Raw genomic sequence first — 16,512 nt, 5'->3', positions numbered from 1 at the left:
TTTATTATCATCATAAAAATGTGATCATTCTATGATTTAATGCTAATATTATAAGGCTGATATTTCAAAAAATTTAAGGGGGAAAATTTTTTTAAATTTACAATGCTGGAAAGTGTTGTAATTTGAAGCAATTTTGAACCAATATTAACTTTTCATTTTTATGAATAATTTACATGCTTACAACTTTGATCTACAACAACTTACAACTTAACTTTTACTAGCTGTACGAAATATTAATAATATGAATTTCATCGATGCAGCTCATACAACTGCAGCAAAAAGATTGAAATCTGATGTAAGTGAAAAAATTTGTAATGCTTATTTAATTGCGTAAGATAAGCGATAGCAAGCACGGAGGTTCCAGTTTCTACGTATATATATGCAGAGTACTGAGAACATACATGTACTAAAATAATACAAATACTAAAATAATTTTATTCATTAAGAACCATCTTTGTTTCACTTCTAATTTCATAACTGAAAAAAACAAGTTTAACAATCATTCCATTGATTGATATTCAGGCAATTTGCAAGTTTTGTGAACTTCTCGTGCACAATCCTGCAAAAAAAAATTCTTTGCTGAGCTTATGTAAACAAAGTGACAATAGAATAACTTTACAAAGACACAACATTTGACTACATTTCTCATAATTATGAGAAAACTATTTGTTTCATGAAGAATTTTTAAGCATGTTTTGAAAAATCGTAAGCAATTTTTAAATTGAATAATTTACATTCATGCAAAGTTAAACTATGCGTAAAGAAAGACTTGTTTCCTATAAATAACAGCAATTTCAAGTAATTTATTTTTTACTTTAGATGAAAATATTTTTAAATCATGAATATTTCGAAAATTTTTATTTGCTTATTCATCTGGAAATTATGATTATTTAATTGATTAATGTGTAAATTAAAAAAATGCTTACCCAATTGATGTTTATCGCAAAAGAATTACTGATACAAACACCAATATTTAATGATTTTTTTCGAAGTAAATCGAAACTTGTTGACCTTTTTGACTCATAAAAATTTCTCGCCCTGTTGCCTATGATAATAAATACTGTAAAATAACTGTATAGTGTGACCAGGAAGGTTACATAGGGACACTCATGTTTCCTGAACATAAATGACGCATCATAACATCTTGAACATAAATGACATAAATGATATCAAGTAACGATAATAGTTACAGAGTCTTTTTTTATTACACTCTAAGGAGTTGTATTAAGTTGTGAAGAAGCTGTAATTTCTACGATAACTTCTAATTATTAATCTACAAAAAGTGCTTTTTTTGCAGTCTGCAGGAGAACTGCAGTCTGTAGAATCTCATCTGCATATTTACAGTATTATAATCGATAGGCTGAGTTAACATTCACTTTCCTATAATCTTCTTGTATATATATCATGATAACCAGCTATAATACGCTTTGGCTGGAGAGTTTGTGCCAAGTTTTGGCTATTATGTTTTGTGCCAAGTTTTGCCTATTATGTATTGTGCCAAGTTTTGGCTATTATGTTTTGTGCCAAGTTTTGTCTATTATGCTTTTTGCCAAATTTTGTCTATTATGTATTGTGGCAAGTTTTGCCTATTATGTTTTGTGCCAAGTTTTGGCTATTATGTTTTGTGCAAAGTTTTGGCAAGTTTATGCTTTGTGCCAAGTTTTGGCTATTATGTTTTGTGCCAAGTTTTGCCTACTATGTATTGTGCCAAGTTTTGGATCAATTATGAAGGCAGTAATCACGGTTTAGAAAACAAACTGGCGTGGTCAGTGCTTGTTCCGCAGTCACAACACCAATGGAATGGTTTAAGCCTGAATCATTATTGAAACAAAACGAGCGAATGCATAATGATGTGCTGTGTTTTTTCCCGTTTTTCAGCAAGCTGAAAACTAGGAGGGTGCTTTCAGATGCCAAAGAGAGTGGAAATGATCCCATTTTTGTTACGACGAAAAAAGAAGGTAATTTTTTGGTCATCATAGAACAGCCTGAGTTTGTCGGGTACCAGAAAGAGGAAGTGAATTTTTCAAGGAAATGAATTTCATCAAAACTTTTTTTAAAAATTTCGTCCTTTTTTTTTCAAAAACGAAAAAGAAAGAAAAATACATAGCATAGCATCTAACGTATTGTTGATCATGTTTCCAAGGGCAGCATACTGGCGGATCAATCTCACCACAAGAAAACGAGGACAGATAGAATCGAAGCATTCATGATCGAAGCGGAATTTTAACTCGGGATTTTCCTGGTATGACCATCATATAGGCCTGGTAACTCCTTGACCACCATACATAACGGAGGGCTTATTACGTCTTTCTAGTTTCGATCGTCTAGTCTTCAGTGATGAGATTCCGAGTTGAGGAAAGATTTTCGTCTTATATTTGCGAGTTTACGTTTCGTTTAAAAATCAGGTGATTTCGTGACGATATGATTCTCAAAATTAACAAAATGCATCTCAAGGATTGCTGAATCGTCAAAAGTGAGAGTTTTACTGCTGAAAGTGTACTTTATACCGTAATTTGATCCGGTATTTTTCGCGGTAAAGCTCATTTGTGTAACACATATTAATTTATAAAATTAATCATTTGTTTTTTTTACCTATAAGTACTTTATGAATAATAACAGTTAATCGTATTTCATTAAAAAAATATAAAAACGAAATGAAACTGAATGAAATGAAAATTACTTGACGAAACTAACCCTTGGTATATTTACTTACTTCGAAATTCATCATTTGTCTTCGTTCTTCACCTTCAACCTAAAAAAGGAAACATGAGATAAAAAACGTCACATGATTTGAAAAAATTATCCAGTAATTAAATACAATTTCTATCTATAGTTCAACTATTGCAAAGCATAGTTGAAACTTTTAATATTTTTTTGAAGTTATACTTCTTATGCGACTTCCAACAAGGTTGCGTTAAACGTTTAACGCTACGTTTTTATTGGCCGGGAAATCACGTGGTAGGATTCAGTTTTCCTTCATTCATTTCCATATTGTTTTGGTTCTCACTATCATAAAAATAATAAAAGTCATAAAAGTATTGTTTTTCTATAAATATTTTTTTAGTTTGATTTGATACACATATAATTTAATAGGGTAGTATTTTTTATCTTCAAATTTAGTGGATAACAATTGTAAAAATGAGTGAAAACAATCCCACGGACAATGCGATGGATTTAAGGTTATGTCAAGGTATGTCATACATTATTAATACAAATACATTTTCCAGGGCGAGACGATGAGGCAACCACAAGCACTTCCACTGGTTCAAGAGGGGAAAATGCACAATATTACCGTGATTACAGAGCACGGAAGCGAGTAGCAGAGCAGGTTGCAAAGTTTAACTTCTTCCGCGAGGAGAGACTCCACGCACTATTTTTTTTCAATTATTAATTCCAGAAATTTGTTAGTTACATGTATTATAATAATAGTAACCAATCGCTTTTAGGCCTTGACAACCCCTAGTTGCTAATAAATTAGAGCAGTACCCTTAAATGCACTTTCACATTTAAGAGCGCATGATCGAATAAGCGAAACACAAACTAAATAAAAGAAGTTGGATAATTTTATATAGGGAAAATGTACACATACCCGCTATTTCTATTTACTCATTGGAGTGATTACTTAGTGATTGATAAAGTGAAAATAGGCTATACACGAGATAACCATTTAAAGAATCGCAAAAGAATGCAACAAATTGCTTCAGCTGGCACAAAATTAGGAAAAATTAAGTTCTATTGATTTTATTATACTCCAACGGCAAGTATAATCTACGCTGTAATTCAGCGCCCGAAGCTTTATGTGCCTGTGTGAAGCACAAGACAGGCTTTGATCAAAATCGAATTTTATTATCTTGTCAACAATCATGCACCTGTAGATTTACAATTTAAGATGTCCGGTTCCAAGTTTTATAAAAAAAAAAATTTAATGTTATAAAATGAAATCACTTTACCAAAGAGAATCACTGGTGATTTTGAGAAATATTTTTGAGAAATTATTTTGAAAGTTGTTTTTTGATAAAAAAGGAAATAAAATCATCTAGGGTATAATAAACATTCTAGGGTATAATAAACATAAAAAAATAATTGAGTAGTTGCTATCGTTTTACGGAATTTCTCGACTCATTGAAAAAAAAGTTCTATCAAAGAGCTCGAGCTCTTGGCAGCCAGTGTAAGCTTGTTTTGATCTCCAGAAACTCTTGTAGATTGATAAACACGACAAAGTTTTATAAGAAAAGACTTCCCATTATGGACTTAATTGAAGTGCTTAGGAAGACAGCCACGACTCTCATCAGACTAAGAACAAAACATCATAAAAACATGAAAATTTCTACAGATAAGACTAGAAAATATCGAAACTGTGGCAACTGTCTTAATGTGGAACTGACACCATATCATGTTTTTAACTGCCCTGCAGTCGCTGCAGGCCTTCACCTCTTAAACTACCCCACAGAAGAGGATTTGTATTCTTTTAATGCAATAGAAATAACAAAAACTATTCAAGCACACCATGAAATATGATTCTATAGAGGATACGACACCAACCAACCATTGAAGTGCTTCCTAATATTTAACATGATGAAGAAAATAACAAAACGTCTATTTTTAAACAAAGAGAGCAGAAATAAAAGTGAATTGGTTGCGAAACCGCAAGTATTTCATTGTTTCGTTGATCTTGTGCTAAGAACCGAGATTATAAGATTTTATGATGAGATTTCTGCGAGCATGTCGGAGCCCATCTTCCCTCGACAAAGATCTTCAGAGATACCTTCATATCTCAGTATAATTCCCACATAAGTTACGTTTATTTTTGTAAAAACTTAAAATATATGTACATTGCGCAAAAAAGAACATTCTGAATGTAAACACGCCTTTTTTTAAGAGATATTTGGATTCCTTAAATAATGACGGTAACAGAAATTTGAGAAATATGGTCTCAGTAGCTAAGCCAGGAAAGCGGCCAAAAGTTTGAATTTATTTATTTTAATTTTACTTTCTGCATATTTCACTATATCACGGGAACTTTTTAAACTATTTGAAACTTTTTTGCACACAAGGATTTTTCCAGAAATAATTCCATGCAAAAAATAATTTTTAATAATTATTTATTATTTTATTATCAAAATAATTTTAATTCGTAAGGTAATCAAATTGTTACGTCAGTTTGAAGAGTATAAAGATTTAAAACTTGAACGAAATCGGTCCCATAGTTCCTAAGAAAATATATTTTTAAAAAATCGTAAGTTTAAAATTCGATTTCTTAAGATTTATTTTATCGGTTTAATTCTAATTTTTTATTTTATCTTATGAAATTTCATTTTTTTAAATTCGTGTTTAAATGTTTATACCTTATAATTCATAATTTTCTCGACTATTGTAAGAAAATAAAAATGAAATAATGATTAAAAAATTTTTTTGCGAATCAACGAATTTCATACTTGTGTCTAAAATATTATCAATTTGCTTGAAAAGTTCTCGAGATATAACGAAATGTACAAAAAATACTAACATTAATTGGTTCACTCTCCTGACTAGACAATTTTGAACCATATTTTTAAGATTGTGGCCCTCCGCCATATTTTCAGGTTAAGCAACCCAAATCCGTCAAAAGTTGGTATATTTATTCAGGGAAAACACGTTTTGTGTCTGATTTCGCAACTTAAAACATCGTCTGTACTAATTATTTACCATATTTAATGTCTACCCAGCGAACTAAAAAAAAAGAGTCTTAGTATATGAAAATTCGATTATAAGATCAAAAATTGTTCGAAGTACTCCGTTTTTTTGTCTTAGCAAACTATAAATAATATTATAGTAACTATAAATAGTAATATAAACTATAAATAGTAAAACTATAATCATTGATTGTTCATATTTTGCTATATTTTGAGATATTTGTTTACTATGCTCCTCTCCTCTTTCCCATTCCTTCAATTTAAAAAAAACATAGCATTCAATTTAAAAAAAAAAAAAAAAAAAAAAAAAAAAAAAAAAAAAAAAAAAAAAAAAAAAAAAAAAAAAAAAACAGAAACACTTTGAGATATTTTTTTAAAAAAATTCGAATTTACTTACTTGAGGATATCTCTCATTCAAGCACTCGAATATCTACGTAAAAGGGTTAAAAAATTTATATACAAAAATAATAACACAAAAATGTTTTTATTTTTAAGAAAAGAAAAACACAATGGAAAATAATGAAACAATGGTGGAATGTAAATTTAAAAAACTGTTTTTTTTGGGGGGGGGGCTTATTTTGAAACAAAGAAAAAATTAAAGGAAAAAAAGACAAGTTTATAAAGCTTAAATTTTAAAATTTAAATTCAGAAATTTATAATCTCCATTCACAATTTTAAAAAAATTCAACGTTTTTGGCCTTCTTACCTTTGGAGGTATATCCGTAGAAGGAAACATTTTTCTTCCAGGTGCACAGCAGTCATGAGCTTCAACTTTTTTTTCGCAGTCTTTAAATGTTTCATAGATCTGTATAAAATAAGATTTTAGCTTCCTTTATGCCCAAAAAAGCTGTTACAGTATTTTTTGCAAATATTTGAATTTTAAGAAGCATTTTTATATATTTTATAGTTTCTGAAGTTTAAGCTTATGTTGAGATTAAATTAATTATTTATCATATTAATAGGTATTAATAAATGTTAGGATTAAATTATTGTTTTTATTTATATTATTTAAGTATTCTTTTAAAGACTTGGCATGATTTGGTCATAAAATTAGATAATTTTTGAATAATATCTCAAAGTTTAACTAAGAAATTAAGTACCTAAATCTGCGAATGTTTTACTTAACGCTTTGTTACAGTGTTTCGCGTCTTTATTGTTGTGTGCAAAGAAATATTACTCATCCGTAATCTAATGCTTTTTGTTTAAAATGAAAAATTTGGAATCGATAAAAAACTCTAAACCATACGAAGGTCACAATAACTTTGATCACACTGGAAAATTGTTCACACTGACTTTAATATGTTTAAAGAAGGTATAAAACTAAACTTCTTTATTTATTAAATAAAGAAGTTTAGTTTTATACCTTAAAGAATGTTTCCATTTTGTAAATATACCATAATTTTTATTTCATTGCAAATTAGCTGAATACCTTTTCCTCGTACTAGGTAAAAAATAAATAAATAATTAATAATTCGGCACCGAATAAAACTATGAAATCATACACCAAACTGATGGACATCTACCGACAAAATTATAAAAGTGAAAACAATGAGATACCCGCATGTGAAGTGCTCAGGGTATTTAGATCCTGATAGGCTGTTGAAACGAAGCATTTGCTTACGTTAGCAACTGTTCTTTTGATTTCAAAGGCTCTTTTGTTTTCAAAGGTTTCAAATCTTTCTCTATATATTTCTTACTTAACTCAAAAGTAAATGCAAAGTTGTGCAGAACGTAAAGAAAGTAATTATGCATTGAAGTTGCCAGGCACACAAAAATATATCGTAAAATACGTAAGCAAATAATAAATCTAAGTTAAATAAAATACGTAGACGGGAAAGAATTACATTTTAACAAATTCGATGCACGATACGGTGTAGTATTTAATTCAGCTCACGTTAATTAGTATTTTAACTTATGTGGAGAAACTTAGCTCGACTTTAACTTATCATCTTATTCATAAACGATCAGCTGGTGCTGAGATCATAGATATGCAGACTTATTGTGTATCAGAGATCATCTTCTTCTCATGTTGCAAGTACCTAATTATTTATTTATTATTTGTTACCCTTTCAGGCGGATTTACTTTATGAGAGAGGTAATGCTAAATTATGGATATCCTATATGCATCAACTCATCCAAGTTCTTCACCTACATGGGCTTTCAGCTCGAAGCTTTGAATCAGCAATCCAGTAATATGTACAGATTAGTGAGTCCGCCTATGCTACCACGTACCTCGTTCCATTTTATCATTGTTCTTATCTGACATAACAAATTAAAATAATTATATATTAAACAATTTACAATGAACTCTTTTTCGGATCGAATAGTATAAATACATAATGCATTATAATAGGGGTGCACAACCTGCGGCCCGCGGGCCAAATGCGGCCCTTCGACTACTGAAGTGCGGCCCGCGAGAGCTTCTAAACACAATAAAAAAATTTTAAAAAATGGCAATTTTTAATCGCACTTTTAAGTCATCACGTTTTAACACAATCAATTTTAACAGATTCTTTAGTAAATGTTCGTTTAACGCGCTTTCTTTAAGCCGATTTTATAGTAAATATAAATGATTTTTTTTAAACAGTTATTTCCGCTTTTCTACGTGATTTCGAAAATTCCGAATTTTTATNTAGAAAAAAAAAATTATTAGTTTTTTTATTTTTGAATGAATTCTAATAATGGAACACTACTAAGTTATTGATATTACTAAGTTTATTAATAAAAAAAATAGAACGATAATGTTTAAATAAACATTATTACATTTGTCATTAACATGTCTAAATACATGTGCGGCCCTTCGTCAGCCAACATGCTGTGCAAGTGGCCCTTCACTCAAAAAGGTTGTGCACCCCTACATTATAAGTTAGCAATAATAGGAATAAATTATATATTAAACAATTTACAATGAACTCTTTTTCGGATCGAATAGTATAAATACATAATGCATTATAAGTTAGCAATAATAGGAATAAATTATAAGCTAGTAAATTTCACTGATCTTAACTTTAAAATACTTGGAAACAATAGATTTTTATATTAAAAAAGTAAACTTCACTGATTCGTTTTTCTTTCCTTGATTTAGGACTAATAATTTTTTTTTCCTACAATTTAGAAAACAAAACAAGATTAGTATTTAATAATTACGTCTGTTGGCATCATCTGGTTACATCTGTGAAAATGTTCACACGCATCCTCATCTCTTGCTAGGAAATATAATAAAGATCAACAATGAGTTCGGTATAGACAATAATACACATTAACAGAAATTCATAAAACATTTCATTAAAAGTAAATTAAAAATAAAAGAAGGGCAAAAATAAAAATAAACTGAAAAATTGAGGTCAATAACCTAAACATGAGCGAAGTAATCATAAATATGCAGAATTTATTTTTTTACAAACTTGAGCGAAGTAATCATAAATATGCAGAATTTACTTTTTTATTTATTTATTTCCTTCTGACAAAAAAAAGAAAAAAAAAGGGGGAATTTTATTTTCTAAATGTTAACCTACGAAAATGTTATTAGATGTAAACCTAATATGTCCGGAATTTCCTAATTTATTCAATAAATAATTCATATTTTTGAATACTTTTTGTTTTATTTTATTCTTGAAATGTTTAATACTTCATGTGCAAATTTTAAGGTAGTTAGTATTTATAAGACTTGAGTTATATATCTTTGAAAAAGTTTGGAAAATATTTTCAGCCTTAAAATCTAAAATTCGTTACTAACATAAATAAAACACATTTTAGTGAAATATATGAAACAAAAATAATAGGTTATTTGCAAAACTAAAAACTGTTCATTTGTCAGTAAAGAAATTCCGGGTTTATAATTCCTTATAGATAAACATAAAGAAATTATCTTTTTTGTGAGGACCTTCTTTAAAACATAAAAATAGAAGATAATGAAGTGTCAAAACACCCACCAAAAAAAGAGAAATAATTCATTATATGACTATACAAATAATATTAATAAAAAAAATATTTTATTTCTTGTCATTTCTAATTCTTTTCATTGTTTCTGAACCTTTTAAATTGTTCCTAACAGTTTTTATATGATTATTTATCGGTATTTAAATGCATTATTGAGAAATAATAAATGTTTCCATTACTCGGTTATAGTTTTTTTTCTCCAGAAAGTTAAAAAAATAAAGGAATATTTTGCGCGCATTAATCCTTTTAGGTCTAAAATATCGAGGGCATAAATCGTTTTAAACCTGAAGCAAGTTTAGTATGACTGAGTTTTCACTGTTTGACAATCCGTTGAACTATTATATGGTTCGATTTTGATTCACTTTAATATGGTCTCAAGTTGAACCATATTTTCTAACTTCTTAAATTAAATTAAGCGATACAATGGTTTAACTTCAAACGATACATGGTTCATTTTTACATCTTATTACGCAACATCGTGAATAATGAATCCAGATAAACATGGTTTGAATAGTAAATACATGCGTTTTTGGTATGTTACAATGCTTCAAAAATAATTAAAAAATTGTGCAACAGATTTGATGATATTAGAATAGATAAAGAATATAAAAAGGAAAATAAGAAATGCTTACATTCACTGATACAATCAACAATATTCAACAACTCCTTCATTGACATGGTTGGAAGTTGAGTTCCTGTAACATACGTTGCAAAAAGTGCAACACAGAAAAAACGTTTTAATGTAAACTCCATACTTTAGTAGAATCACGGAACGAATTATTACGATGCAATACTTCTCTTTGGAGATAGAGTTTACTTAAATACGTTTCAAGTATTTGCCCAATTATATTTTATGACTTTTCATGGCAAAATTGCGGAGATTTAATCTTTCTTATTGTTATTGATGACAATCCTTATGAGTTTCATAAATAGGAAAATATGTCATAGCTAAATTTATATTATGCCAATTAATGTTCAATGTGAACCTGTATCGTTTACTATGTGGTCGTTCACACTAGATTTAAGCAAATTAAAAATTTTAAATCCTAAACACCGATCCGCAGTATGTTTCCTAACGAAAACTCTCAATATTGTCGAAATCTTCACAGCCAGTACTATGCCGTTTATGCGAGATTTATGGAAACTCAAATTTTTAAATCATAAAGGCAACCTTTCTGGATGCTCCCTAATGACCACTCTCAATATTGTTTAAGTTTCTGACCCCAATATATTTTATTATGAAGTCTTTCACGCTAGATTTAATTGAATTGAAATGCTTTAAATCATTGAAACCATTCATCAGAATCTACGCTAATGCAACTCTCAATATCGTCAAAGTTCCTTATAACCAATACCGTTCACTATGTGGCAGTTCAAACTAGACTTAAAGCAAATTAAAACTCTCTGAATCATTATGACCATCCAATAAGATATTGCATAAGAGCTCTTAATATATGTTTCAAGAATATTGCATTCGAGAATCTTTAACAGAAATAAAGAACGCTATAGAAATAAAACGCTCTGAATCATTAAGACCACCCAATAAGATATTGCATAAAAGTTCTTAATATATGTTTCAAGAATCTTACATCTTTAACAGAAATAAAGAAAATAAACCATACACGCAAATCATATTTAGATACAAATTAATATTTAAGTTGAAAAAAAAGTGCAAACACTATCAAAATCAGACAAATGACAAATGAAGAAGGCGAGTGTACAGAACATCAAAACCTGCTTGAATCTGTGAGGGAACAGAGAAGAATTTAAAAACAATTATTAAAAACACCTTTAATCAAACTGGATTTTATGTTTTGTGACACATCTTCCGTAACCGTCATTTGTAATATTTTGATGAAAAGTAATTTTGATGAATAAGCTAGATATTAATATATTCTAGATATTAATTTGTAACTCTTGGCGTATACACTTTTTTTTTCAGATTAGATAAGAATTATAAAACTACATGTGATGCCACAATTGGCATTACATATTTATTTTCTATCCTTTTAAAATATCTTTCATTACTTAAGCTTATTTTTATTAATAGAATTATATTTAAAATAAATCAAACATTTAATCTTTTAGACGAACGCAAAATATTTATTCTTCGCTTTTAGACGGATACTTTTTATTTCATTACTAATGCAGACTTATTAATTCACTGTCGCCTCTAATCGAAAACAAAAATCTATTAATAACTTCTTATTCTAAATTTCTAACCGCTAAATGTTTTGGTTGCATGGTTGTAATAATTCTCATAAATTTGTTAGCGACTCGTGATCGCCAAGGTGTTCCTTTAAACTCAATATTGATATGCTGGTTGGCTTTGATTTGGCTATGTTATATTTTGATAATTCGCCAATTTTGGATCTCCTACCCATACTTTCTGTGTTCGTTTGGAACAATTGTATTGACTTTTAATTCGAAATTTTTGACGACTAGGAGTGTCCTTTGGGCGCTCCTGTCCCAGCCCGGTTTTAAAAAAGGCAATCGTAACGGAATGCTAACAAAACTTCTTAATAACGAAGTTATATTTTCTGGATCCCTTTAAGGGATTTATTTTTGATAATTTGTTATATCGATGGCCATTCTCTATCACCAATTATGCTTAATAAAGTAAATTTTCATTTTAACGAGTTATATATTGTTTCCTGGACATTATCATTTTTAGTATTTTCATAATCCAGATGTATTTTGGTATGGGCAAGTAAAATTCCCTTTGCGATTAATGGCGGCCACTGATGGAGAACAACCTCTGCCATACTATATATTAAGGATTGTATTTCGAGAAACCCCTGTATAATTGGATGAATTAATGATGACTTAGAATATAGCTATCAAATAAACGATCAGTTGCAATTCAAGAAAGACTATCATCAGTCAAGTCATGTTTGTAGATTAAAATGCACAAAAAGCACACTGTTCTTACAGCAAAGATTTTATCATTTTCGTATAATATGTCATCGTTATATGATTATTATACTTGATTATACGATTTCATACTTTTTTAATGCGCCAACCAAAATTAAAATTTCTTGCGTCCCATTTTGCTGACGTCATTTCAGGTGTTATTTAGTTAATGGTAGACACCAAGGATTCGTACAAAATAACAATAAAGTTATGTAGTTTATATTAAAAGAATTGAACAAAAAAATATCATGCGTGAAATTTTTGATGAATTTGAAAAAAGGGACATATAAATAAAAGAAAAAAAAGCAGGAAACTATTACTTGTTTTTGTTTATACTATTTACAACATTTTCGTTAAGCCGAGGAACATTCTAGAATACAATATGAATGTTTTTATTAAAAACAATTTGAAATCAGATGCTTATTTTGATGCGTATAATTAAAGAACTTTCTTTTGTAGCAGGCAGCGCACGTTTAAATAATTAAAATTCCAAAACGGTTGAGCCATAATGAGAAAAGCACGCATATTTTAAAAGCTTTGCTTGGAAGATGAGTAGAATATCCTTTTAAAATTAAATATACTAGAACATGGTGCGTGAGCATGTATGACGTTCGGTCAAAATGCAATACTATGTCCAACATAAAAATTAAAATCGTTCGAGGACTAGCTACGGACTAACTAACTAAGAATAAAATATAAGAAACATTATTAAAACAGAATGTGGTATCTAAGCTTTCCGTATATTATGCAATACAGGGCACGAAATTTCCACTCATCAGCTTGCCATTGGAGACCAAATATTTAGGGCTGGTGTGTAAGTTTTTGTTCTAATGTTGTGTTTCAAACTACCGAATTTTTTCTAGAGCTGTGAATTTTTAATTAACAGATATTAAAAATGGGAAGAAAGAGTTATTAGACTTTAAGATAGTTAATTAAATATGCAAAAATGTGCATTGCAGAAAGTGTATAATCTATGTTAATAAATGTGTTAAAATCTCTGCATATTTTTGACGCTTTGAGATGACCTTCCAAAGATATATTCCTGAATTTAGAAAAAAGGAGATAAGGAGACTCTCCATGTATTTAAGATCCACTTTTTTTAAAAAAAAATTTTATTTTATTTTTTAAATTTTCAGAATAGATATGTGTTAAAAAAATTTCGTTTTTTTTGCGAAATTTTTTTTTCTGAAGTTTTGGGTGGTCAAAACTGAAATTCTTCTAAGAAACACATCGACTTACAAGTGGAAATGCTTTTAGTGAAACGAATGAATCACGACACTGACCATTATTTTTATGTTCTACTACACTCGAGTTAACTATTAAGACATTTCTGCATCAAAGGTCATCGGTCATTCAAAATTTTTCGAAAAAGACTATTTTCTACGACCAATTGAATCTACTAGTACCAACAGTGAACCACAAAGGTATATATTTCTGCGAATACATACTAATGAATAGTAACTAAAAAAATAAACATAAGTATATTTTGAGTGATCTAAAAACTGACCTTAAACGAGTAAGAAATAGAAATTTTGCACAATTCTCAAGGTCATTATCTGCCTTTGTCAAAACTGGACAAGTATGAAATTTTCTGGAACAGAAAACTTTAAGTATAGCAAAAGCAAAATCCGTCAATGGTTACTGATTCAACTTTTTTTATAATATGCCCCTAAAGTTTGAGACAAGTACACGATTAATTTAATACAGAAATATTAATGAGAATGCGGTGAATAATTTTAAAAATTTAATTTAGATTCAATTCTGAAACATCTGAAGTGAACACTCTTCCCGAATTGAGCTGCACTCTCAATTCAGAACTTATTGAATGACATATATTAAAATAAAAAGAAATTGTTGAAAAGTTCTTTATAATGAACAGCTAAAAAAAATTTTTTTTTGAATTTTTAAAATTTTATTCAATTTAAGAAAATAGCGATGGTGACTTCTATGATAAATGTCAATATTTTTTCCATTCATGAGCCAATTTTCTAAACATTTCTGTCATTAGAAAGAAAAATGTTAATACTGAGGAATTTTGAGTTATTAAAATTCTTAAAATATGCATATAAGTCCTTATAAAGTTTTACTGAATAAATTTTTTGCGAAATATTTTTGTAAAAATTCGGGAATTCTTCCATGGGAAGTTTCCACTTTCACCACTGCAACTTTTTCCTCATAATGTTAAATGTCACACTTTTAAACACAAAAAAAATAAGAGAGTGTCTTTTCTTGTTAAAAAAAAGTAAAAAGTGGTTAAATAATTCAAGCAATTTTTACGCCACAGTATCAAAGTTTCATGACTTCAATGTTTTTTTTTTCATAATTTAAATGCAATAGTTTTTCATAATTAAAAAAAAAGGAAACTTTTTTTTTTCGTTTTGTTTCTGGTCAGTAAAAAAAAACTTTGACCCTGAATTGCCCCTCTCGGTTAGCGCAGTTTTTCTTGTTCTGTTTTATATCTTTTACTCACTCTCGGCTACTGTGGTCTTTCCAGTTTAGTTGCTCACCATTATTTTTCCATTTCTCGTTGGCAACTTTACATATTTCAAATCACTTATATTCCTCTCATTCAAGTCCGGCCAGTCTTGAAAATGGGCATCTGTTATAGCGCCTGAAACATGTCAACTGTTATTTCTAATTTGTATATTTTTGAAGTTAATAAAAGTATTTTTGCTAAACTTTTTAATCAAGTAGTGATAATCATGATTACTGGGATGTAATGCCCCAAACATCAGATTTTGTACATTTATTTAGTCATTTCTTGTCATTAAAGATACCGGTTGTAATTTATTTTAATTTAACTTTATTACTTTTTTCCATTGTTCGGATTATTGTTTCTATAAAAATTACAATCACTATCTCTCTCTGCTACCCATTGTAAAATTGTTGAGATAGCTTACATTTGCCTTTAAAATTTTATGTAACATTTCTGTATAAACATTTTGTGTCATGTTTTTNTTTTTTTTTTTTTTTTTTTTTTTTTTTTTTTTTTTTTTTTTGCTACAAAGTGACTATATTGCGTAATTTGATAAAAATTATGTTTGCAAAAACAAAAGGCTGTGTTACTAAACACTAAAAAAAAAAGAAATCTGAATCATATATCTTATCTTTGCACCTTGGTTAAAAAGCATATTTCTTTCTTTCATGTAAAAGACCTTCGTTTTTGAGGCTTTTTTACTACCTTATTACTCTAGTCAGTTTTTTTTTATTGAAAATATATAATCTAGACGAATTTTAGAAACTAAAATACTCAGTTTTACTCTTAAAATTGCGATTTTTTAAAATAAATTTCCGTGCAAATTATTTAATTTAATTTTTAAAGAAAAAAATTTATTTTTTGGCTTGAATTAAAATATTATATCATATTCAATGAGAAATTTGCGAATTTGATTTAAACGAAACAGTTTTGTTTCTCATAAGAGATTTAAGTTTTAATAGAACTAACTATGAATTGAAACTATTATTTAAATTATGATCATTTCTTATCATTCCTATTAGTTTGTATTATTGATTACTTAATTGTGAAATAAAGAATTCAAGCAGTGAATGGTTGATATTTTCAAAAATAATATCGACCACATTAACTTTATTTAACTTTAAATAAAGTCTAGCGCAATCATTTCCTTTTTGTCATAAACTTCTTCATTGATATTAAACTTTCATCCAAAATCGAATATCAGAAACCCTTAACATTGCTTTATAGCAAACTAGAAAACAACCTAAAATACACAAATCGAATTTGTTTTCTTGAAAAATCAAAGACAAACTGCCGTTTCGTTACTGTTGCAAGTACCATCATCAGTTTCGAGGCAAAAAAAGGATTCAGTAATAAGTATTTCTTAATATATCTTTTATATTAACTATTGATTATTATTTCTTAATAATTGGTTAACAATTTTTGTATGTAACCTCATTCCATGTTTTTTTTATTAATTTTATTATTGCTTTATACATTGTATTGTATTATATAATCATATCCCAGCTGTAT

At 28.7% G+C, this 16,512-nt stretch overlaps 1 protein-coding gene across 2 annotated transcripts; it reads right to left on the bottom strand.

The window, feature by feature from the left end:
- Positions 1 to 417: 417 nt before the first annotated feature.
- On the bottom strand, positions 418 to 15,160 carry LOC107450622 (uncharacterized). 2 transcript variants are annotated; one of them, XM_071183479.1, is made up of 7 exons: positions 14,995 to 15,160; positions 10,244 to 10,306; positions 8,820 to 8,878; positions 6,379 to 6,477; positions 6,070 to 6,102; positions 2,714 to 2,752; positions 418 to 559 (listed from the first exon to the last, which is right to left on the bottom strand). In XM_071183479.1, exons 2-7 carry the CDS (start codon positions 10,287 to 10,289, stop codon positions 500 to 502), a joined length of 336 nt encoding a protein of 111 aa, XP_071039580.1. In that variant the 5' UTR covers positions 10,290 to 10,306; positions 14,995 to 15,160; the 3' UTR covers positions 418 to 499. The 2 variants fall into 2 exon arrangements, with proteins under 2 accessions (XP_071039580.1, XP_042895447.1); XM_043039513.2 differs by lacking the exon at positions 14,995 to 15,160 and having other exon boundaries at positions 10,244 to 13,603.
- Positions 15,161 to 16,512: the final 1,352 nt, after the last annotated feature.

The sequence above is a fragment of the Parasteatoda tepidariorum genome, chromosome 7 (genome assembly GCF_043381705.1).
Source record: "Parasteatoda tepidariorum isolate YZ-2023 chromosome 7, CAS_Ptep_4.0, whole genome shotgun sequence".
In the NCBI taxonomy this organism is placed as follows: domain Eukaryota; kingdom Metazoa; phylum Arthropoda; class Arachnida; order Araneae; family Theridiidae; genus Parasteatoda; species Parasteatoda tepidariorum.
Note: the sequence above shows the minus strand (reverse complement) of the source record. Positions and strands in the feature narration are given on the sequence as shown.

Bases quoted from the DNA above. Each gene is read 5' to 3' on its own strand.
- LOC107450622 (XM_043039513.2), bottom strand. From the start codon at position 10,364: ATGGAGTTTACATTAAAACGTTTTTTCTGTGTTGCACTTTTTGCAACG. The intron at 6,103-6,378 runs GTAAGAAGGCCA...CCTTTTACGTAG, and splicing joins CTACGGATATACCTCCAAAG to ATATTCGAGTGCTTGAATGA. The intron at 2,753-6,069 runs GTAAGTAAATTC...TTCCTTTTTTAG, and splicing joins TGAATGAGAGATATCCTCAA to GTTGAAGGTGAAGAACGAAG.